Here is a 26,048-nt window from a genome sequence, read left to right on the forward strand (position 1 = left end):
TTAAACCTAAAATATAAAAAGCAAAGAAATAAAAATAAAAATAAAAAATAAAAAAACGAGAAGAAAAAAAACAAAAAAAAAAACGATTGAGCCTTTGCTATCTCACAAAATTGTTAGCATTGCCAAAAAATTTCGCCTCGACAAGTTTTGGCAAAGTTTAAAGTCCAAAGTTCTTGACTTCTATCATAAGCATAAAAGTATTCACAACAACCTTTTATTGTTTAAAAATTGTTTATTGCTTTGTTTGAACAGTGTCAGAAGTCTTGCGAAAAACCGTAAATTGATATTCGAATACATAGAACTTCTGCGGCTAAGTAAACAGACAGAGACCTACATCAACGCTTTAAAATTTTCCCTTCCGCAAAATACAATTTAAGTTTATAATGTGTAAATTGTATACACAGAATATGTGTTCAGCTTTTGAATAAGTTATAGGGATTTAAAAACCGTATTTCATGAAAATGAAAATTTTTAACAAGCTTGGAAAAATCACAATAAAATAAATTTTTTTGTTTTTGTGGTCACTTGTCATAGTACTAATAACAAACTTCAAATTTGAGGAAGTAATATTTTCAGTTTGCCCAATTGTATAGCACAACTCAGCAAAAAAATTGAAATGATTGACATTTTCTAGTTCCATCATTAACCTGATTGGTTCTTTTCGTACTATTAAAAAAAAAAGACAGTCAATGCTCAGGACTTGTGAGCAAAAGTTGATTGGTCAAACTTTCACGTGACCATAGGTTTACTTCTTAAATCGCAGCATGCTATTGTCCTATGACCACCGGGATTGCTTTTTTTTTACATAAGTACCTTGAACTTTTCTTTTAAATCATCATTTGGTTATAGTTGGCTGTACCTCTATAGTTTTCAAGTAAAGCGTTGCTTTCGAAAGTTGCTAGTTATTAGCGAACAGTCGACATTTTCATATTAAGCATATTGCATTTTATGTGCATCGGAGCAACTTCGTTATGAAGTTAGGATTAATAATTTTTTTCGCAGCGAATACGCTGGCAGGTAAGAGTTTACATATTTATGAGCTAACATGACCTTTGTTCCAGGCGTATACATTATTTTTATTGGTAGCATTTTAATAAATTATTAACAATTATTATTACAATAATTTATATATTACTAAATACAATTAAATATTAGATTAAAAGATATATGTTAATAATTTTTATGATAATTTACATATTGTATATTTAATACCATATACTAAATGTTATATATTTTTTATTGTATTTTATTTATTTTATCATTGTTTAAAAAAAATACTTTACAGCTTTATCTAAGATAACATTAAACTTTCAAATAAGAATAGTGAGCAACTTTTTTATTTACACCTGGTGTCTCAATTTCTGTTGTCCATTTTTTTTTATTCTAGTTTTAAAAAGTTTCAGTTACTTTGAATAAACTTTAACTTTGATGACATTTGTTAGAATTTTAAATAAATTATAAAATTTACCTATCTACAAAACTATATTAGGTTGTTCACAGAACAACTATTGTTAAACTCTGATAAAAATTTGAATTTAAGTTGTGATTTGCAGTTCCCAAAATATTTAAATATAAAACAGAGGATTGACAGGCAGTTCATCGTTTAAACTATAAGCTTTATATGTCGTCACTGCAGCGTATAAGTAAATAAACCTAAATTTAATGCGTCTAAGCTCACAAGCGAGGCTAGATAACAACTTCAAGTGTGTGTGTGTGTGTGTGTGTGTGTGTGTGTGTGTGTGTGTGTGTGTGTGTGTGTGTGTGTGTGTAGGCGTGTATGCGTGTGTATCATATCGTGTCTTACGCGATATAGTACAAGCTTCTTGATAACCTGAAAAATAATATTTCATCCGAGAAATTAAAAAAAAAATTTAGAACAAAGTTACCGTGGTGTGACCGAACAAAGTCCTATGCTTCAAGAAAGTCCTAATTTAAGAAATGACAAATTTCGTATATATATAAGAGACATTTGCGGAAAATAACTTAGTTGTTTTAACTAGATATCTAGTTAGATGAAATAACTAAATTTTTTTTTCTAAATGTTTATTTTATGTATACGAAATTTGTCATTTCTTAAATTAGGACTTTCTTAAAGCATAGGACTTTGTTAGGTCACACCACGGTAGCTTTTTATAAATAAATTTTCTAAATTAAAAATAGAAGTCTCTTTTCGTTTAAAACATCAAGTTCGTTGGTGTGACAAGTTCATATTCATACTTAAATTTAAAATAAGTTATAAAAATAAGTTTCAGGGGGTTTAAATTTTTGAACAAATTTTGAAGCGTTGAAACAAAATAATTAGGTACGTGAAGTTTTTTTTATTTGGAATCTTGTAACTTTGCCTGTCCTAGTATACAAATTATTTTAAGTTCGATTTATTTTAAATGATTGATACAGAAGTTTGTACTTTATTCGTTATTATTTGTTATTAACGGAAAACTCAAATGTAAAGCTTCTTAACACATGTATATTGCAGATTGATAACACTTTCTTTTTATGCGCTCTCAATTTCCCGCGATTATTTTTTATTATTATTTTTTCAAGAAAACTTCTGATGTTCAAAAGAAAAACAATTTCGCGCTGCTATAATGTAGTTTAATTTTCTAATTATAACATTAAAATGAAATAAGAAGCCGAAAATGAAATATATGTAAATACATTTAATTCCATATACTACTTATAGAACACACATGACTTGCAGCATGGACTACATTTTAGCACTATATATAAAATAGCTATAATTAAGTAAAATGCTTAGCTCAATAAACACGGTTTTGATGATAAGAGGCTATATAAAAGCTAAGAATGTTGCAAAAAGGTTAATGGATATTGCCTATTAAGCTCATGGAAAATCAATTTCAAGTAGCAAACCGCTTGTATTTTTACCAATCGATTATAACCTAATTTTTCATTGATATGAGATTGAGATTCATTGAGAGACAGAGATATGAGACGTATTTTTAGACTGGCAATAAACTTTTCTTTTTGGCCCTGATTCAATGTATTAGTCTGTACCTCTCCAATACTACCAAGTAAAATGAAGATATTGTTATAACATTAAAGTTAATTTGATATAAATATTTATTCTAAGTTTTTTTGTGGTAAGCTATTTTAAAGTTCATTTAAAGATTAGAACTATTATATAAAATAACACAATTAAGTAATCTTATTTCTATTTGTATTTAGCTCCTTTTTGGGTGCTGGATAAAGATCTTCCAAGGGCAGAAGTTAAAGATGTTGAGTGCAAAAGTAAACATTACAATTGTATATATTGTTTCTCTCTACATGCATAAACACATAAACACATACATACAAACATACATCATACATACATATATACATACATACATACATACACATACATACATATATGCATGCATGCATGCATGCATGCATACATGCATACATACATACATACATACATACATACATACATGTATGTATATATATATATATATATATATATATATATATATATATATATATATATATATATATATATATATATTTATGTATAAGTAATATTAGAGATATAATTATAAACATATCTTTGTTAGCATCACGCTTCAGTCAAGGTCAAGCATTTATGTATGACTATGAAGGAGAAACAATTAATAGAATTGAAGGAGCATCGACGCAGTGGACAGGCCTAAAACTGAGGACTCAAATTACTATCACCCCTATGGCTGGATGCAAGTTTTACATGCAAGTATGAAGGAATTATTTATATATTGTGTTAAAATTCAATATATATATATATATATATATATATATATATATATATATATATATATATATATATATATATATATATATATATATATTAGTAGTTCATGCGATAATGTACATACTTTATATGTATAGTAATATTGTATCATGATGTATACTTTTGTTGTCCTATTATAGGCTTCTAATACAGAGCTATTAGAAAAAAGCATGACTCAAGGCTCCTTTGTGAAGAGTTCTGACTCAGAAAGTTTCAAAAGTGCTTTAGAGAAATATGATTTAGTATTCTTTATGAGTGGTATTATACTTTTTTTTTTTTTCAAAAGTATTAGTTTTATAAAATTAATGTATTTTTATATCATGACTTCTCAGTTTTTATTGCAAATTTACATATTTAAAAAATATACTATTAGTTATTTTAGCAAATTATTATTAAAAGTAGTTAATTTTTTTAGGAAACCAGATTTCAAAGTTACTTTCTAACAAAGATGAACCTGTTTACATTCTTAATGCTAAAAGAGGTATTCTCAGCACAATTCAATTAGAAGAAAGTGTGTCCATTGAAAGTGATGTCAATGGTTTGTGTGAGACAACAGTTGTTCGAGAAGATGGGAAGGTTATTAAATCAAAAAAGCTTTCAGATTGCACTCTCCGAACTGTTCAAGAAATCGGTCTGTTTCTAAATATATATTGTTTTATAACAACATTTACTTGAACATTAATTTAGTATATATTATTTTATTTTTAGTTTTATACATGCTATCAATATTTACTTATGTGGGCCTAATTATGTTAAAATTAAATACATATATTGTGCTTTTTACTATTATTCTTTCCAGTTCTGACTCTTTTTGTTCATTGTAGGTTTCCAAGCAGCAACAATTAAGTCTGAAAGCGACTTAAAAGTTCTTGACTCCAATAGCAAATGTGTTTACAAGTTGACTGGAGATGTAATCACATCTGTAAATTGTGAAGAAACTCACTTGTTCAAACCATTCTCTGCTGGTTATAAGGCACCATCTGGAGCAATTACAACTGTTAAACAAACATTAAACAAAGTCCAAAGTAAAAAAGGAACCTCAGTTAAATTGATCCCAGTGGTTAATGATGGTATGAATTTTGCTAAATCATTCAATTAATTTTACAACAGTTTTTATATCTTTTCTTGTTTAAGTAATAAGTAGCAGTAGTAAACTAAGTTAAACTAAGTTAAACTATATATGTTAAACTAAGTAATAGTTATTTTATAAAAGTCATTATGTGTAAATACTTGTTCAATTCCAGAGAAAATGCAAGAGTCATCTATCTTATTTGACCATACAAGTGAAGAAAATCAAGCAACAAAAACCTTAAAAAGTGAGTTTGAAGAAACTATTTATCGACTTGCTAACCCAAATGAAGTAAAGCATTTCACTGTTAAACAAGATTCTGCTCATGAGTTTGCAACATTGGTGTTTTTATTGCGCAAGATGGATTCAAAAAGAATGACCTTAGTCTGGAGCAAATATTATGACTGTATTGAAAGCAAGTTGTGTGACAGTTCCCAAGTTAACCTTAGAGATGTTTACAGGTAATAATTAATGGATTTTTATAAACATATTTACATGTTTTTACAAACATATTTACATATTTTTAGAAGCATATTTACATATTTTTACAAACATATTTACATATGTTTTAACTTTTTTTGTCAAGTGACAGAAATAATTAAAATATTTTAGTATTAAAAATAATCAAATCAAATAATTAAGATAAAAAACAAAATCTAAAATAATTAAAGTAAAAAATAAAATCTTAAGTAATTAAAATAAAGAATAAAATGTAAAGTAATTAAAATAAAAAAAAAAAAAAATATATACATATAATAATAAAAAAATAGAGTGTAAGTTGCTATCATTAAAAAATAATTACAAATCTAATGTCATAAAAAGTTTAAAATGAACTTTCTATCTTTTTTAAGACAATACTTGTTGGATGGTATTGCTTATTGTGGAACTTCTACTTGTGTATCAATTGTTCATGATGCAATTGCCAGTGGTGCAATTACTGGTGAAAGAATGAACATATTCTTGCAAAGCATTGCCTTAGTTTCCAAAACAACAAGAAAAATTGTTCGTGACATAATGGGAATTGTATCAAAGCAACCTACTCGACAAGGGTATTTAACATTAGGAACTCTTTTAAACAGACACTGCAAGAAAAATCCTGCTGATTGTGATGATGTAATGATTTTTTGAAAATATTTGATTTACTATCATTATAATAAATCAATGTAACAGAAAATATCAAAGTTCATTAAGTTTAACTTGGATAAAGAAATAATTTAATCAAATTTAAACACTTTAATCAAATTATATGCTTTTTTAATTTCTTTTATAAGTATTTTTTGTGTATTTTTTTTAAAAAACAAAAGTGAAAGTTTAAATATTTATGTCAAAATCAGGTGAAACCAAATATTATCACTCAAGCTGAAGATTTCTTAATTGGTAAACTTGGTCAATCTTGTGAAGGACAAGAAAATAATGAACGTGTTGAAGAAATACTGTTGTCATTAAAAGCTATTGCTAATGCTCAACGCCCATCTCGAGCAAGCTCTATAATTCTTTTATGTGCTGCAAACTCAGAGCATGTAAATATCACCAATGCTGCCTTTGATGCAATTCGAAGCATGCCATGTGACAAAGCAATTGTTGATAAACTCTATAACTTTGTCAAGGAAACATCTAATGCACCGGATAAACGTATTCCTGCCTTTGTTGCTTTGATGAAATGTCCAACTGAGGTCACACTTGAACATGTTGTTAATCTATTGGAGAAAGAACCTAGCAACCAACTTGCATCATTCATTTGGTCTTATTTGACAAATATACTGGAATCTAGTAACCCAAAACATGAAAGGTGATTATGTTGTTTTTGATATTATTTTTGTTAAAAATGTTAACAGTTATTTACATATTTTGTTACATATTTAAAGTTTTGTTTTTTGCTTTTGTTATTTTTTATTTCTTACTTTGATTTATTTAGTACTAAAAAGATGTTGGAAAAAATAACAAAGATTACACCATTAAGAGAATTTGACATGCCTTTACACCAATTTTCCAGAGCATTTGAAAAGTCTGTTTATTTTCCAGCTATAAAATCTGGAGCCTCAGTTGAGAGTCACATTGTTTTCAATCATGAAAATTATTTCCCACAATCAGCTTTCTTTGACTTAACAGCTCATGTTCTTGGAGTACCTGTATCTCTCATAGAAACCAACATTGGTATTGAAGGAATGGAAGATTTACTTGAGCAAGCTACTGGGAAGGATGGATTTCTCTCAAAGAACAATATCATGTTTAATTTTTTTAACTTCAGCGTAACTGCCCAAAAACTCAGAGATTTAGCTCAACAACGTGAAGCATCCGTAGAACGCAATCGTAGAGCAGTTGATAATGTTGGGGACAGTATTTCTGAAATGCATAAAAAAGTTAACAAAAAAAGTAAATTACCAAATGGCCATTTATCATTTAAAGTTATGGGACAAGAAATCCGTACTTTTAGCTATGATGATATTTTCTACTTAGTTGATCAAATCGATAACATGAATGTCATCCAACTGTTACTCAATGTTGCAAAGGGTGGAAGCAAAACATTTACTAAGAGTATGATGTTCCTGGAAATGACTCAAACCGTTCCAACTGGTCTTGGTCTTCCTTTGAAACTAAAGCTTGTTGGAACAACAGTTGCTAGTGTTGAGTTTAATGGAAAATTTGATATCCGAAACATGTTCTGGGGACCTGGATCTCTCACAATCAATGGATTTGTAAAACCCAGTGCAGCTCTGGAGATCTCAGGGCAAATGGGTGTTGATGGTCACTTTGTTTCATCTGGCATCTTTGTAAATTCATCAATGTTTGTGTCAAATATTATGAAAGGTGCAATTGTCTATCAAGAAGGAAAGCTCTTGAAAATCAACATGGATGTCCCTGAGGAACCAGTTGAGCTCTTTAAAATGGGGTATGATTAGTCCGTCTTTTATCTATTTTTTTAATGTATGGTTTTTTATATAAGATTTTCAGCAAAAGTAAATATATTTGATTTAGAAAAATGTTCTTAAATAGTTTGTAACTAGAGATCTTATAGAAATATAAAGATATAAAGATATAAAATAAATAAAATATAAAGAAATACAATTTTTTTTAGCTCCACTCCTTTTATGTACTTAAATGGACAAAATGAAGCTATTGAAGGTGTAGATCGAAAAATAAATCCAGAAGAAACTTGCATTAAGTCTGTAATGATTGGATATGGCTTATGCACTAATTTCCGTATGCCTTTATCATTTCGTGAATATGAAGCACCTTTCTTTCCTTTGTCTGGACCAGCTTATTACGGAATTAAGTTGTTTCGTTCTGATGAAAAGCTCAATACTTTCCAGTTTTTGGTAAGTATGACAAAGAAACAACCAGGAACTTCAGGCGTGATTGAGTTCAGTACTCCTGGTGCAATTTATGAGCGCAAAATTGGTGGAGAATTTTTGTTCACTGATGTTGACAATGAGAAAACCTTAACAATATCAGCTAAAAAGTCAAACAAAGCTGCTTCCATTGAATTTAGCTATAACACTTTGACACATCAAACATCTATGGTTGGAAAAAACAATTTCTTTACAGAAAAGGACATCGTAACAAAGCTAATCTTCTTTAACACTTCAAATGCTGTGAGTATCAATCAGATGGGGTTGCGTTTTTCCACTGAATATGACTGGTACAAATTTGAAAGTATTGGCAAGTTTGTCAAAAAAGCAACTGGTTTTATGTTAACTGGATCAACCCTGTATTATCCAAAGAAATCAGTTACTGGAGTATTAGAGTATATTGCAGATGATCAAAAGCTTCTTGCTCAGATTGAAATTGCAGAGAAATCTTTTGAGTTAACTGGAAATTATCAGAAAACTGGAAATGAAAGGGGAGTTACTATTGTTGCATCTTCAGGTAAAACAATGGCAACATTTTATGGTGGATTTCTTAATGAAGCCAACAAACAAGAAGTTACATTATCAATAAATGGATTTGGTAATGTACTGAAGAATACCTACACTTATCAAAATGATAATGGCAGAAGATCTTTTGAAACTAAAGTTTTAGCAAATGCTCAAGTAGCTCAACTCCGTGCTGAACTTCAGTCTGAAAATAACCAAAATGAATTGATTTTAACAGCAGATATTGTTGGCAAAACTGCTGTGTCAAAATTTGTTTTGTTAAACACCCCAACAAGCAAAGAAGTTAAAGTAACTGCTAATATTATAGGAAACTCTGGACAAGCATCATTGAAATATAGTAACCTTATTGAAGGTCCTTCATTTGTTGCCAGCTTTGATGCCATGGGAAAAAAATCAAATGTGTTTGTTACTATTGATAGCACTAAAGGCTACAAGGTTACAGTTGGAGGAGTTGCTGGCAGTTATGTTGCAGGAGTGAGAAATGTTTACAACGAAGCTCAAGATACTAAATCATTATGCGCCACATTGTACTATGGAACAACCTCTTTTGAAAAGCAGCCTGGTATTATTTGTGCTACCCTGTCTTCTTTTGATAAAAGTTTCATGCAAAGAAAAGTTGGGCTTTCACTTGCAATCAGCGAAAAAGAGAAAAACATTGAGTTTGTTGTAGACTTTCAAAAGCATACCAGTCAAATAAATCTTAACACTGATTTTAAATTGAACAATAACCTCCTTTTCAATAAAAAGATCAACATCAAATACAATGAACTTATGGATAGTGAAGCCTCTATTTCTTACAAAGTTATGGACTACCACGCTGGGTTTAAATTGTTCAGCAAGAAAATGAATGAAGAATCGCAACTTGGATTTGAAACCAATGTCATGCAAACATCAATTGTATTACTTCACCGTTACTTAACCATAGGAGAGAGTAAAGATATGCAGATGGTGTCTGAGATTATTGTAAATGGTAAGGTCATTCCAGTTCGCACACAGCTAAATTACTTCAAAAAAGCAATAGAAACTGGATTTAATTTCAAACTAACAGCAAGTGAATATGAAATTCTGCACTCAAATAGTTTCTTTAATAATGCAGGAGCTTATAAATTAAGAACTGCAATTACAGTCAATAAGGGTGTCTCTACTATCTTTAATTTGTACAAAGATACAGGATTGACATTAACTGATCAAACTAAATCCCTTAATTGCAAGTTTGGCTCAGTTATCTTTGGAAAAACATATGAGTATGGCTGGGAAACTGAGTACAAAAATCTGGGAACATCTGATAAAGCATCAGTTGCATTAATTGGTCGTGTTCAATATGCTACAAACCGTAAATCATCTATCATCTTAACTGCAAGTAATAGCAAATCAGATGCATCAGTTGTTGTAAATTTTGAATATGTTCCATCAAAGATTGTTACCCACAGTATCAACATCAATAAAAACCTTTATCAAGTTGACACCTCATTTGAATTTTTGCCTAAAATGTTTACCAAGTTTATGTTTCACTTGGAAAAGAAAAATGGTTATGAACTTATTACTGATGGAAGTCTTGAATGGAATGGATACAAGAGATCATTAGGTGTCACTTATGCATACAAACATACAGATGATGAAATGATAGTTTCTTCTTCAATAGGGAAAGACCTTTCCTTTTCTGCAACTTACCTAAAGAGCTCACCAAAGTCAATTGAATTGTCTGTTGATGCATTCAAAAACAATGTAAAATGGATTGGGGTGTTTAAAAATTCAAATATCCAAAGTGGGTTTGTCTGGAATGGTAAAATGTTATTGAATGTTGGAACTGATTTGCAATTTGATTTTAAAACTTTTTCTTTTAAAATCTTAAATGGAAAAGATACAGTGCTTAAGATCTCTGAAAGCTTCAATGATGTAAAAGATAAACTTGCTCTCAAATTTGCAGACATGCAAAATCTGGTATCATTTAATGGAAAAATGGAAAACGATGAAATGATATTTAGCATTTCTGGAAAAGAAGAATGGATATCTTTTAATGGAAAACTTAATCGCAAAATGAACACAGTTTCTGGACTTGTTTCAGTTTTCAAAAAAATGCGGCTTGAAGTTATAGGAGAGTTTCCTACTAATGCATATTCATTAATTATCCGTCCATCTTTTATGAATGAATTTTCTTTTAATGCAGAATATAATCCTGGAGAGAAAGCAGTAACTTTAAAAGCAAAAACAAAAACTCGCACTGTGGGTGTCACTCTTCGTGGCGATATTCAAAACATCTTTGCATCTATTCAATTGTTCTGCAATGAAAATAGAAGTTCTCTAGAGTTTTTTGTTGAAAAAAAATCTTTCATTTCTCGTCTCTCTTTAACACCTAAGTTTGCTCTTCAATTTGTTTTTGATATTCTTAATGATAACACATTAATGGTCACTGTCCAAACCGTAAATGAAGGAAAGCCTGTTACTCAAACTTCATTAAAGTATCAACTTTCAAAGGGTTTGAGTCAACTTGTTTTGAACTGGAACAAAGAAAGTGCCTCCAAGCTATACAATGATATTTTGCTTATAATGGATACTTTCAACAAAAAATCTATGGAAAGCATTAAAATGTCTGCCAATTTCTTTACTGAGTCAGCAAGTGATGCAAAGACTGCCTCAACTGAGTTCATTAACATGATGGATAAAGCATATAGTCAGGTTGATTTGAAATTAGCTCAAGTGAAATTAGAGTCTGTTGCAGTGAATACAGTTCAGCAATTGTCCCAGATAATCAAATATATCTTAAAAGCAGCAGTAAGAAATATTGACTCTTTAAAAAGCCAACTTCCAAGAGTTTTTCAAAGTTTAAAACAGTTTTCTGGTCAAACAAAGATAGTTCTGCTCCAAATCAAACAAGCCATAATTGAAATAAATTCTGATCTGGAAAAAAATTGGGAAGAAGTTGTAGTAATTGTTTCAAGAGCTATCAGCAACATAACAAAATCAAGCAAACCTGTTGCGGTTAAAGCTTTTGAATTGATCAGAGGATTTAAAGTTCAAGGGATGACTATTGAAGAATATTTACTTTTTATCCAAACAAAAGGAGCTGAAAAACTAAATACCTACATAAAGAATGCAGATAATAACATCACTTTGCTGATAACCAAGGTAAAAGAATATTACAATGAAAGTGGCAAAAGTATCTTGCTTGCCAGAGTTCCATATACAAGTGAGACTGTTGAAGAGGTTCTAGCTATTATTTTAAAGAAAGGCCTTGAGTTAAAAAAATTAATTGAAGAACTGAGTCTGAAGTTAAAGGATCAAATGAGTGATATAGACATGCAAAAATCCCTTTTGGAAATTAAAACTAAGTTGATGAATTACAAAATCCAAAGTAAATCAGTAGAAGAGCATTTAACCATCTTGAAAAAGAAATTGGATACTTTACCTCCAAATATTCAACTTACTTTGAACAAAATGCAAGAAGTAATTCAAAAACTAGGAAAAGTAACTCAGGAAAACTTAAACAAGATTTTGAAGTTCTTAGCTCCACTGATAGAGCATGTCAAGTTAGTAAATACCTCAGTCAAAAAACACTTCCAACCTCTCTTAACAAAATCAGCAAATGAAATATTTACCAAAGTTTCCAAGATCCAAATGCAAAATATTGAACAAATTTTGAAGGAAAGATGGATTATGATTGAAAAATATATATTTTCATCGGCAGAATCAATTCGGTCATTATACAATGAGATGAAGAAGCAAATAAACAGCTTTGAAATCAATGGGTTCCGTATTGAATCATTGTTAAACTCACAAGGAAAGATGGTTACTCAGTATGCACAAGAAATTATTGTAAAAGCTAGAATGAATGCTGATGATCAGATGAAGGTCTTAAGTGATGCTGTTGAAAAAGTTTCCAAAATGACTCACGGTGAAATGCAACGCAGGTTTGTGGGTTTTTCTGACATTAAAAATAAAGAAGCTATTCAATTCATTACCAATATAAAAACTAAGAATGATAAAATGGTGTTGGAAAGTTTGGAAAAGGTTAAGTCTCTTTGGAATAAATTGAAATTACAATACACTGTACTAACTTCCCAACCATTGGAGGATGTCATCAGCTCTCTTTTTAACAGCTCTGCTGACAATATTTTAGCAACTGCTGAAGATCTATCAAAAGCTTTGAAAGAGTTGAGTGAGATAGACATAGAAAAAAAAATAATTAGAGCATGGGAAAAGTCTAATTTATCAAGCAGTGTCAGCAGGCTACAAATGGAAAGTGCAATCAAAATGTTTGTTAAACCAATCAATGATGTTAATATTACAGATATTGCTTTGAAAACAATTACACTTATGCAGCAATTTATTGCTGATATTTACTCATCCGCTTACATATCTGCAACAAAAGTCTATGGTAATATAGACAAGGTTGTTACTTACTTAAAGACTATGCCAGAACTTGAGTACAACAAATGGTTTAGCGAGTTGAGAACTTACGCCCTAAAAAGCAGCAAAGAAATTAAGACCCTTATAAACAAAGTTTACAGCTCTAATAAAGAGCGATTCGACATGGTTTATGTTAATATGCCAGAGGTTAGTGCTGATCAAATTTATAAAGTTTATTCCACCAATAAAGTGCACCTTGACATGTTATACTCAAGAATAGTAGAAGTTAACACTGATCAAATTTATAGTGTTTATACCAACAAAAAGGTACAATTTGATATGTTACTCACCAAACTGTCACAAATTGACTTCAATCAAATTTACGAAGAGTATGTTAAACCATCTAAAAAGTGGATGACAGAATTGTATGACAGAATTAATGAAAAATCTGCTCTTGTGTATGCAGATATTAAAGATCCCTCCATAAAGGTTTACACTCACTACAAAAGCATAGTTTCATCTGTTATAGAAGAAAACTATGATGCTTTGAAAGTTCAAGCGATGAAGTTGTACGAAGCATTTTTATCTGAATTAACTAACAAGTTAAACAAGCTTTCTGTTCAATTACAAGAGTTGACCACCAAATTAAATAGTGTTTATTGGAACTTTATGAAAACTTATGGAGATATGACCTGGGAACAAATAGGAGAAGAAATGTACACATATGGAACACAGATGGCAAAAGCTGCTAGAATTAACTCAATGCAATTCCATAAGAAACTTTTAAAGATTATGAATGTTTATCAAGATGAAGCCATGAAAATGTACATAATGACAACTACTAAGTTAAATCAGTATTTGGATTACATCCAAAGTAAAGTTCAACCAAGAGCCATCAAGGTGTACATAAATTATAAAATCTTTGTAGAAAAGAGAATTGGTGAGATAAAGAAAAAAATCACTGAAATAACAAACCTTCTCCAAGAACAGATATCAATGCTTAAACAGCAAGTAGTATCAGTGTATAATGCAAACAAGAACAAGAGCCTAAAAAAGTTGTACACTGATCTCATTACTATAACTGGTATTGAGATAAACAAGCAGTATAAGTTGGTGGCATCAAAAACTAATGATGTTGTAAAAATGGTGCTTCAAAAGTATGCTGAAGTTTTAGTGTTTGCAACAAACTACTATACTAAGGCAGATGTTTTATTAAGAACTGTAATTATTCCTGAATTAGCAATCGAATCTGAATCATTTGTTAACCAAACACTTCGGTTATCAGTTATTTTGGCAAATGAAACAATTAAGGCCTTCTCTCCTCATTACTACCTTGTAAAAGATGTTGTTAATAAGTTTACTAAAGAAATGAAAATCAAAGTCTTTGACATGTCTCAAGAAGTTTCTACACAAAACATTGCTGTTTTAGAAGAAAATTTGGCAAAACTATCTAACCTCCTCAACACCTTCTTTACAAAACTCCAAAAAAATGATATCGTTTCAAAAGCCGTCAGTCATGAGTACGTTAGACAGTCAACTAGTGAAATTAACAAGCTTAAAGATATGATAATGGTAAAAATGGAACAATTGAAATCAAATCCAACCTCTATTGAGTACAAACTCCAGGCTGAACGTGCAGTTGAAAAAGTCCAAGCATATTTTAAAAAGTCTCAAGAATTAGGTGCATACTATTCTCAACATGCATATTATAATGAAATCATGCAGTTCATGCAAAAAATCCAAGAGAGTGGAATGTATACAATTGATAAAGCCTCTCAAAAGCTTACACCAGACTTTGATGCTGTTACAACTGCAATGTTAACAAAGATCAATAGAATCATTTCTAATGTAAAAAAAGATGCTACTTCTTTCCGCCAATATCCTGAAGAAACATTTTGGATGACATTCAATGCTGCTAAAGAAAATGTTAAGGCCAACTTCCAATCAGTTGTTTCCATTGATAAAGAAACATTTTCAGATATAAACAAAAGATTCAAAAGATGGGTGTTAGACTTGAAGAGGGATGATTATTTCAATGAATGGACTAAAACATCCATAGAAAAAGCTCTCAAGTATGGTCAATCAACTAGTGAGTCACTTTTACTAAGAATCCAATCATTGGTATCAGATACAAAAACTACAATCCTGTCGTTTTATAAGGTTTATATTGAAAAGATAACAAGTTGGTACAACAGTCAAGTAAATTCATTCCCTGGAAAGTGGTCAAAATGCCCCATTCAATCAATATTTGCTAACCCCATATGGAATGAGCTTAAAAATGAGGTAACAAACCATGAACTTGTGGTAATTGCAAATACAATTGCAAATACAATTGCAGGCAAAAGTCAAGAAAAATATGTTGATATTAGGGATAAAGCCCTAGCAGAACTTAAGGCCAAAAATGTGGAGCTTGGCAACAACATGCAATTCTTAAATGCTAAACTTACTAATGATTATTACCAAACAAAAGAAAAAACAATGGTGCAGTACAAACAATTTACAGAAAACTATAGCAAGTTGGTTAAAAAATCAAGTGAAAGATATCAAGAACTAGTAACTTTAGCTGCAAAGTTTTTTGAAGAAACTACAGTATCTGACATTGCTACCGTTATCCAAAGTAAAATTAATGAATTTATTGAAAAGCTTTCAGATGCTAAAATGAAGTTCAACGATTTAACATCTATCTACACTGCTAAAAGTAAAGTGTTGTTTAACAAGTATAGCACTGATTTTAATACGCTCTTCCAAAACTATAAGGCCAATGCTATCACTGCCTACAATCAGTACCAATTAAAAGCCACTGAAAGTTTCACCAAACTTCACAAGGAGCTTCAGGTCCTTCTTTCACACTACAAACAGACTTTAATGCCTTTTTACATAAAGTGTGAAGCAGCATTATTGGATTACTACAATCAGTATTATCCTATTGTGCTTGGAAAGTATAACTATGTTTACTTAAGAGTTGAATCTAAAATCACTGAAACTAAATCAAAATATGAGCAAGTCTTAACAGAAGTTAAGAAACAAACTTTAGATATGGTAACTCTGGCATACAAGCAATCATACGCCCAATGGATGCAGAGTGATCTGCGTGCAAAGCTTCTTTCTCTCCGGAAAATGACAGTCAAAGAAACCATTACTGTCTTACTTAGACTTCCCTCACAAGCCAAAATTTTTGCTATTGAAACATTCACTAAGTTCCACAAGCTGGCTTTGGATCTTAAACATCGTGCACCAGAAAGTTTCTCACAGTTTTACACTAGTGCTTATAATACTTGCCTTCATTTGTGCAACACTACCTTTAAATCAATTCATCAAAACTATAACCGTGTCTACAAGACAGCTCAACAACATTACAACAATGTCTATACAAATACACTTATTCAAATTAATGAAAAAAGACATTATCTTGAAGCACTTTTGAAGCCATTTGTTGACTCTTCTTTAAAATTGTTCATGTGGATTAAAAATGAAGTCACAGAATCTGTTCTTTTCACCTACCAATACTATCGCGTTGATGAGAAATTCAAAGCTTATCAAAATTCCCTCTTTTCTGAATACAAATATCTTATTCCAATTATTGAGGAATACAAAGGAGGGGCACAAAAATTGGTTGTAGAATACAAAGAGCTTGCACTAAAGTATACTGAACAAGCACAAGTATTGTTTGAGAAATACAAAAAGGTGGCACAAAAATATATCAAAGAATACCAAGCCATTGCTGAGAAATTTGCTGGTGATTACAAAGACCATGTTCAAAAAATAGTGACTGAATACAAAGAACAAGCTGTAAAGTATTATGAGATATACAAAGAACAAACTCAAAAAATGATAACAAAGTATAAAGAGCAAGCTGTAAAGTATTATGAGATATACAAAGAACAAACTAAAAAAATGATAATGAACTATAAAGAGATAGCTCTAAAGTATGTCAAGGAATACCAGGCATTTGCTGAAAAATTTAGTGTTGATTATAAAGAACAACTACCTAAATTAGTAACAAAATACAAAGAACTTGCTCTTAAATATGCTGGTGAATACAAAGAACTTGTGCTTAAAATGCTAGTGGAATACAAAGAGGTTGCACATAAAATGCTAGTGGAATACAAAGAGTTATTCCAAAGAAATGTCAAAGGATACCAGACCATTGTTGAGAAATTTATTGGTGATTACAAAAAGCATGTACAGAAATTAATGGAATATAAAGAACTTGCTTTAAAAGATATTGAGGTATACAGAGAGCAAGCACACAAAAAAGTTAAAGAATACAAAGAAACAGCTGTAAGATTATTTAAAGAATATCAGCCAATTACTGAGAAATTTATTATTGACTACAAAAATCAAGCCATTGAATTTTTTACCAGATATTTTTCTATTGCCCAAAAAGCCACACTGAAAGCACTTGATGAAGGCAAAAAAATTTTCAACAGTATTAACATGGAAAAAGTTCAAAATCAAGTTGAATCTGCTGCTAAATTCTACATGAATGAGCTAAATAAATATGTTTCCATTGAAACCAAAAACGGAGAAATACTTGTTAATGTTTATCATAGAGAAATCACACCGAAATTCAGTGATCATGTTAAGTCTATAGGTTTAAGATCAAGAAGAAGCATTGATGCTGTTAAACAAAAAGGAAATGAAATGATTTCATCAATCGAAACACAATTAAAAGAATTAAAAATCAAATTTCAGCAATTAATAGAAAAAATCCAGCTATTCATAAGAAATTCATCATCAATCAAAGCAACCTTGTTGGCTACCTTCCAAAACAGTAGTAAAATCTTAGAGACTGCACTTGAAAATGGAATGCAACAAGTGAATGTTGTTTACAAAAATGGGTTAAAACAATTTGAGACCTTAAAAATAGAAGCAAAGAGAATGATAAAACAATTTCAAAATCTCTCTATGACACTCGACTTCAAAAAAGCTCAAGAACTCTCTTTGAATTACTACATTCAAGCCAAAGGTTTCTTCTTGAAAAGCCTTAGTGAAGCCCAGAAGCACTATTCAGATTATTATCATCAAGCCCAGAAATATCTTTTAAAATATTATAGTCAAGTCCAAGAATTCTCTTTGAAGTACTATAATCAAGCCCAGAAGTTTTCTATGGAGTATTATAATCAAGCCCAGAAGTTTTCTATGGAGTATTATAATCAAGCCCAGAAATTCTACTCAAAATACTTGATTCAAGCTCAGAAACTCTATTCAGACAACTTCAATCAAACCTTGAAAATCTTTTTGAAGTATTACAATCAAGCTCAGCAGTTTTCTTTGGAGTACTATAATCAAGCCCAGAAACTCTACCCAAAATACTTAAGTCAAGTACAGAAGTATTATTCAGAGTATTATAACCAAGTTCAGAAATACTATACCCAAGCTCAAGATTTCTCTTTAAAGTATTACAATCTTGCACAGAAGCTCTACTCTGAATACTACAGTGAAGCCCAGAAATTCTCTTTGAAATACTATCAAATGGCACAGAAGCTCTACTCCGAATACTACAGTGAAGCCCAGAAATTCTCTTTGAAATACTATCAAATGGCACAGAAGCTCTACTCCGAATACTACAGTGAAGCCCAGAAATTCTCTTTGAAATACTATCAAATGGCACAGAAGCTCTACTCTGAATACTACAGTGAAGCCCAGAAATTCTCTTTGAAATACTATCAAATAGCACAGAAGCTCTCTTTAGAATACTATAATCAAACACAGAAGTTCTCTTTAGAGTATTATAGTCAAGTGCAAAAACTCTATTCTGAATACTTGATTCAAGCCCAGAAATTCTCTTTGAAATACTACAGTCTCGCACAAAAGCTCTCTTCAGAATATTATAATCAGTTTCAGAAATTTTATTTTGATTATTATAATCAAGCCCAAAAATTCTCTTTGGAGTACTATAATCTGATACAGAAAATCTATTCTGAATATTTAAGGAAAGGCCAAAAATTTTCTTTGAAAAACTATGAACTAGCCCAGAAGGCTTATTTGAAATACTACAAGCAAATTGAGAAGCTGTCTTTTGAATCCTATAAACAAGCTCAGAAATGGTCTCTAAAGTACTATGATGAATCAAAAGTGACAATGAAAGATTTACTCACCAAGGTAAATGCACTCTCTATGGAATTCTCTGAGAACCCTTATGCTTTTTTGAAAATGGCATACAAAAAATCTATGGAAATCCTAGCTCTCTGGAGTGCAAATGCTGAAAAGATCTACCAACAATACCAAACACAGCTAGCTTTGATGATAAATGAACAGCAAGTTATGCTTACAACCAAAGTAAAAGATGCATCAGAGCAAATGAGAGTAACCTTTAATGAACTTGAAACCAAAGTCAAATACTGGAAATCAAAAGCAACTCATGAAAATTTATCTGCTCTATTAAAAACTGCACATAAAAATTTGATGGAAACATTTTCTTTTTGGAGTGCAAAAGCTGAAATGTTGTATCAGCAGTACCAACCACAGCTAGCTTTAATGCTGAATGAACAGCAAACTATGCTTACCATCAAGGCCAAAGACTTATTATCACAAATGAGAGCAACCTATGATGAAGTTGAAACTGCAGTCAACAGCTGGAAATCAGGAGTTTCTGCTGAAAAAGCTTTTTACCAATTGCTCCGTAAAACCAAATACGTCACGAAGTTCTTTTCGTTTGATACTTTGGAAAAGATCCGTCAATCTTTGTGCGCAAAGCATTTGGAAGCTTGCAAACAATTCACTGACTCAATCTATACACAAGTTGTACTTCTTCAAAATTACATAAATGACTTATTCAACCTTATGACTGCCAATGAAGTAGCAGTTCTTCAATACATGAGAAGCAGAGTTCACACCATGCAGCATCAAAAGCAATCCCTTATGGGTTCACTTGGTAAGATTTTTTGGATTATAATTTTGGATTTCTAATTATGGTGCTATAGTTCTGTAAAACTCTTAAGCTTTGATTTCTTGCATTTGCATCAATTTTCTTTTATTTACTTGTTAGCCACAGCCGTGATTTTTGGAAACAACCACGTGGTCACGTTTGACAAAAAAGTCTACGACTTTGTTGATTACAACCAGCGTGATTGCACTTACATGTTAGCACATGATTTTGTCAATGGAAAGTTTTCTGTTATGCGTCAAATGGACACCATCATTGTTACTACGCCTGAAATGACAATTAAGATCAAAACTGATGGTAAGACCCAGGCTATTATTGGTGATAAAGTTGTTAACTCGCTCCCAGTTGAGTCGGAATCTAACAAATGTATTAGATTGTATGATGTCATTAGTTGTGAGTTTATGGAACAAGGTGTTTTCGTCAATGTTGATCTGACCAACTTTATCACTACTGTCCAACTTAGCAGCTGGCACTTCGGAAAAACACAGGGTAAGCATTTACATTTATACACTGGATCGTTAAAAAATTATAACACAAAATGCTTAATATGGATAAAAAATTTAGTTTCGCATTAAGTGTTTCTTTTTATATTCTTCTTATTCATTTTTTTTTTTTTTGCCATCAGGTGTTTTGGGTACATACAATTATGAATCATACGATGATTGGAAAATGCCAGATAACAAGATTGCAGATAGTGTTTACAAATTCGCAAATGCTTATGAAATAACTAAAAAGCGATCTTGTGTAGCTGAACAACCTAAGGAAAAAACCTCTTGTGCAAATGTTCCATCTCCAAAATGCAAAGAGCTTTTTAACTCTAGTTCTTCCATGTTTGCCCGTTTCTTCAGTGTTATTGATCCAAAACCATTCTTGGATGCCTGTGAATATGATACATCATGCAAGTCAATTGGACATTGTAGCGCTGTTGCTGCATATAGAGGTTTGCTTAAAGCCGTAAATGAAAATCCAGATTTTTGCCCAGACTGTGGTAAGTTTTTTTTTTTTTTTTACCCAAGCGAATTAAAAATCCTGTGCCTTAAGAGAACCTCACTAAGTTATTATAAATTTCTCTTATAGTTGAAATCGATTCCCACAAATTGAATGAAGAATGGAGTCTTAAACCAACAGGCGCAGTTGATATTGTTATGCTCGTATCTGAAAAAGAATCAGGGAAAACGTTTAAGAAGCAACTTATGAAGATGATGATTCAAGTCCAACAGTTTATGAGAATCAACAAATACGAAGCCCGCTATGCTTTAATTGGTTTCGGTGGAAAAGGAGTTCACGAAAGCTCTCAAATTCATCCTATTGGAACTGGCGATGTGTTCGGTTCATCCGAAGAACTGATTAAAGAAATAAAGAGCATGGAATTCAATGGCGACAATGAATCACTTAATGATGCTTTCGAGGCAATTACTATGGCATCAAAATTGTCGTTCCGACCAGGTGCTAGTCGCATTTTCATACTTCACACTGAAGATGAAGTCAAATCTTCGTTATCTGGTATCACACAGGCTGAAGCTAGACACTTCTTAGAAAACGAAGCTAATGCCAGTTTAATTGTCTTCCAAAATCTCGACACCAAATTCTTAGCACAGCAATTAAAAGGAAACTTCATCGGAGAAACAGCTCAGAGAGTTTATTCAGACAAGGCACCTACTGGTACTCAGAAAGGCTCCCAGAGTTTGACAAGTTCAGTATTCAAAAAATTAACTGACAGCAGTAATGGCGCTCTGTTTACAACTGATTTCACTTCTGTCAATATTGTTTCTAAATCTCTTTTCGATGTTATGTCATTCAACATTCAACGTGTGAACTCTCAGTGTCAGCGCTGCAGTGTTCGAGCACAATCCAGCGGAGATGCAGTTGCGATCTGTGTTTTACGAAATGACATTACCTGTTAAAAAACTCATTAAAAACGATAACGAAACTTTATAAAATTGTATTTTTTAGTCGTTATTTTTGAAAATGTAAAAAAAGGAACCAAATTTTAATGCTTTGTTATAAAAGTCCTTGTTACACAGTTTTTAAAAATCAACGATTAAAGAGTTCTTTTATAAACGATATTTGTATATTAAAAAATATCTGCTGTGAATGAAATATTTTTGATACCTTCTAGTCTCGTCAATTTCTTTTTATTGCGAAATGTTTATTTAGTTCCTTTTATACTTTACTATTATTATTAATAATTATTACCATTATTATCATTATTATTAATCATTATTATCATTATTAATCATCATCATCATCATCATCATCATCATCATCATCATCATCATCATCATCATCATCATCATCATCATCATCATCATCATCATCATCATCATCATCATCATCATCATCATCTTCATCTTCATCATCATCATTACCATCATCATTACTATTATTTTGGTATTATTATTATCATCATTATCATTATTACAAGTATTACTATTGTTGTTATTATTACTATAATCATCATTATAAATATTTGCGTTGGGTCATTTCATGATCGATTTGAAAGTGAATCAGCTTTTAAAGTAAATCAAATTAGTTCACTTCCGAAAGAGATACTCTCTGACCTCTCTTAAAATTTGTGCGATCGGTACGGTTACCTATAAAAATAGATAAAAAAAAATTATTTACTGCTATAAATTAGTTGAGGTTTAACAGCTCTCTGAGTTTGGGTTTTCTAGCCAACATTTGTGTCGTCTGAATAAATGAGTTGTAATTAGCCGAGTTCTAAGATACGATTGTGACGTCAGTCCACAGTTGCAAGGTGACGAAGAAACGCTTCATTTAAAAATCCGAATCAATGTAGCGCGCTATGACTGCGCGCTACATTGATTCGGATTTTTAAATGAAGCGTTTCTTCGTCACCTTGCAACTCTTTGCTAGCAAACATTCATCGAAAGAAATTGAAATTAAATTGGATGGCTTCACTAAAGACCTAAACTTGGGATCAAATGTGCGCACAACAATAACATGCGATGGTGGAGCAAACATGAAGAAAGCCGGAATGGATTGTGTTACAAATGATGTGTCCTGGTGTGTTGATCATGAGATAAATTTGATTGCATCGAAATGTGAGTTGTGGAGAGATTTAAGTGATAAGATGACAGGGCTTCTTCAATCATTCTCAGCAGCCAAAGATGTTTGGCTTCTTCAATCATTCTCAGAAGTCAAACGATTCACTTATTGCCAAAGCATCGAAAAATCCAGATATCACAATAATCAAACTAGCTTTCGATGCATTGTTTAACGATGAAGGTTTTTCGATGCATTGCTTAACGATGCGTGTTTCGATGCATCTTTAACTGTGCATTTAACACGATGCATCGATCATATTTAACGATGTACGATACGATGTGTCGCTCCCTAGAAGAAATAGTTTTAGGGACAGTGTACAGCGAATCGTCCACATATGATAATCGATAAATGATAAAAGCTACGTGGAAAAACATGTTATTTAACACATTTTTTAAAAACTGTTGGAAAGTTTTTATATTAAAAAAGTACGGAACAAAAAACGCATTTAACAGAAAATCGGTATTGCTACAAAAAAAAAAAAAGTACCAAAATTAACACAGCATAAACTACACAATAAAACATTCTGAATGATGTTAAGTTAGCAAATTACGATAACAGTTTTAAAGATAAAATAAAAAACATTATTCTTTAATCTAACTTATATGATTCATCATCAATCTCACATTTTGACGAATCGGATGCTAAGTAATCTTCGTCGTTACACAGAAAATCTTATGTTTGGCTGAGGTGTTGGTTTTAGAGTGGGACAATTAAATACTAAGCTTCTAACAGTAATTTATCGGTTTTCATTCCAAGTACAAAATCCTCTGTGTGAGTTGATTACAGATTCAGACGTTATCAAAAGCATATTCAGTAAATTCATATTTGTGGAAATACTTTTTTCTCATGTGAGGCTTACGAATCTACGAAAATCTTTATGGCGGACCACTTGAGACTACCGAGAGTTGCCCGATCAGAAGAAACCATTTTTTGATAACTTCCGTTCTATGTACAAGAGTTTTATGTAAAGTAACAAGCTTTTAGTATTACGATTGCAATTTAAGAAAAAGGGTTCTGATTGCAGAACAAAAGTTTTCAAACTTGATAAATTAACAAAATACTAAACTTTTAACAAAATACTAAACTTTTTAATGAGATTAACATTCAATCCTGTAATCTCACCACTCTTTCTGGCTTCATAAAGAACCTGTGAATTATGCTCACATTGTTTGTGTTCTCATGAGCAGAATTTGGTTTGTGTACGATTAGTCCCCATTTGGTTATAAATATTTGTTTAATTCCTACCGAATGTTTTTTCACACAAGATTCATCTCTAACTTGCCACATTTTTATATAATAGCTAATGTGTAACAAACACTCAAGCTGACAAAATTCACACGTGCAAAGTAGGAAGTCAAAGCCGTAATATTCTTTTATAAAACTATGTTTTTCAAAGCATCAATAATCGTTTTTGGAGAAGCAGCACATATGTAACATTTTTGTGAAGAAAGTGTCTTAATGAAAGCAAGTGCACACTTTTTCATCTATAGTTGTGAATATAAGGCCGCGTTTCACAATGATCTCAGATTTGCCAACTCTGAAAGGTCAAATTCTGAAACTCTAACTTACATTATTCCATTCGGACATTTTTTCGTTCTACCTTTCATTTTATTCTTACTTTTGTCTATTCCGAATAATGTCTGCTCTGACTTTCAACCAGATTCAAAATATCTAGAAAACTGCTTTTTAAAACTTAAAAACGTTTTTTTCTTTAAAAGTAGTGTGAGGGCGGGGGATTTTTATTTTTATGTTTTTTTTTTTTTTAAAACTATTTTAGTGTGATTTAGAGAGTAATTTAGAGTGATGCAGAAGTGTGGGACAGAGGAAGCGATTTGAGGGTGAAACGATCCTTTTTAAAATTTCTTAAAACTCTTTTCTCATAAAATTCTCTTTTAATTCTTCAAAATTCTTTTCTCTTAAAATTCTCTCATAAGGAGAAATTTCTTAAAATCTTAAAAACTCAAAATTTCATAAAACTCTGAATACATCTTCAAAAACTCTCTCTAAAGTAAAGCTCTTGAAAATATCTTCAGAAAACTCTAATATAAAAACCCTAAAAAATCTGTAAGATTTTCTCAACCGTTCCTATTCTATCTGTCCGAAAATGTAATCTTGAATTCTCCTACAGACAATAGATTTCTTTTTCTTCAAGTTCATTCGGTACTTTTATTTCAACTTCTTGGTCATGATATTCTAAAACAGGTTTTACTAATTTTCTTTTTATTAGTCTTTATCTTAGAATGGCTACAGGACTTTCGAGAACTTTACTAATTAAACTCATATCATTGATTTCTAGTCGTGTTTGCGAAAACAGTTTTAAACATTAATGTTGGGCACTATTTTCATGTAATTGAACATGTGTGTCCACCTGGTGTTTTAGTTGACTCGCTCTTTTCTTCGATCGAATGTTATATGTTTGAGTAGGTTAAAAACTTAAAGATAATGTTTATAATATTCTCATTTTTCCTCCTCACAGTAGTAAATGCGTTTATAAAATCACAGCCAAAGTTCAAAACAAAAAATATTATAAACAACAACAAACAGCTGGTCAAATGCTTTTTATTTAGTTCTTTTAAATTTAAAAAAAATGATTTCTTCTTTTCTTTTTCCACCATTGATTGTTGTTTACTTGTCGTTGAAATATATACATATACAGTATTGGACAAAACATTTGCAACCAAATAATGCTAATTTAGTTTCTTTATATAAAAGTGCTGCATTTTTTCAATTCAGAGAAATAACTATGTAACTGTTTAGAGACGAAGTTCTTCAAGTTTTATTCATCACAAATTTCATTATTTGTACACGAAAATTAATAAACTAATCAAAAGTATTAAAAAAAGTTGATTTCTTTCCTGACAAAACAACTGCAACTCGACAAAATGTTTACCAAACTGTATTTCGCTATCAATATTTCGTGGCGAATCCTCTGTTGCCGATCACAGCCTTGCATCTTCGAGGCATAGATTTGATCAAGTGATCAATGAAACTTTGTGGAATCGCTGCCCAGGCCTTTTTTAGGATATTTTTATA

At 31.1% G+C, this 26,048-nt stretch overlaps 1 protein-coding gene across 1 annotated transcript; it reads left to right on the forward strand.

Annotated features, from left to right (window-relative positions):
• Window positions 1–779: 779 nt before the first annotated feature.
• On the forward strand, window positions 780–22,058 carry LOC145196082 (uncharacterized). The gene is made up of 14 exons (XM_090069948.1): window positions 780–1,017; window positions 3,187–3,249; window positions 3,558–3,709; window positions 3,907–4,024; window positions 4,182–4,397; window positions 4,591–4,836; window positions 5,011–5,296; window positions 5,687–5,948; window positions 6,170–6,624; window positions 6,751–7,725; window positions 7,912–19,934; window positions 20,049–20,435; window positions 20,572–20,934; window positions 21,024–22,058. Exons 1-14 carry the CDS (start codon window positions 972–974, stop codon window positions 21,848–21,850), a joined length of 16,419 nt encoding a protein of 5,472 aa, XP_089926074.1. The 5' UTR covers window positions 780–971; the 3' UTR covers window positions 21,851–22,058.
• Window positions 22,059–26,048: the final 3,990 nt, after the last annotated feature.

This window comes from Hydra viridissima, unplaced genomic scaffold (assembly GCF_058129835.1).
Source record: "Hydra viridissima isolate aposymbiotic clone 2 unplaced genomic scaffold, HvirCarnegie_v1 scaffold_13, whole genome shotgun sequence".
Taxonomy (NCBI): Eukaryota; Metazoa; Cnidaria; class Hydrozoa; order Anthoathecata; family Hydridae; genus Hydra; species Hydra viridissima.

Bases quoted from the DNA above. Each gene is read 5' to 3' on its own strand.
- LOC145196082 (XM_090069948.1), top strand. From the start codon at position 972: ATGAAGTTAGGATTAATAATTTTTTTCGCAGCGAATACGCTGGCAG. The intron at 4,837-5,010 runs GTATGAATTTTG...GTTCAATTCCAG, and splicing joins GATCCCAGTGGTTAATGATG to AGAAAATGCAAGAGTCATCT. The intron at 5,949-6,169 runs GTAATGATTTTT...TGTCAAAATCAG, and splicing joins ATCCTGCTGATTGTGATGAT to GTGAAACCAAATATTATCAC.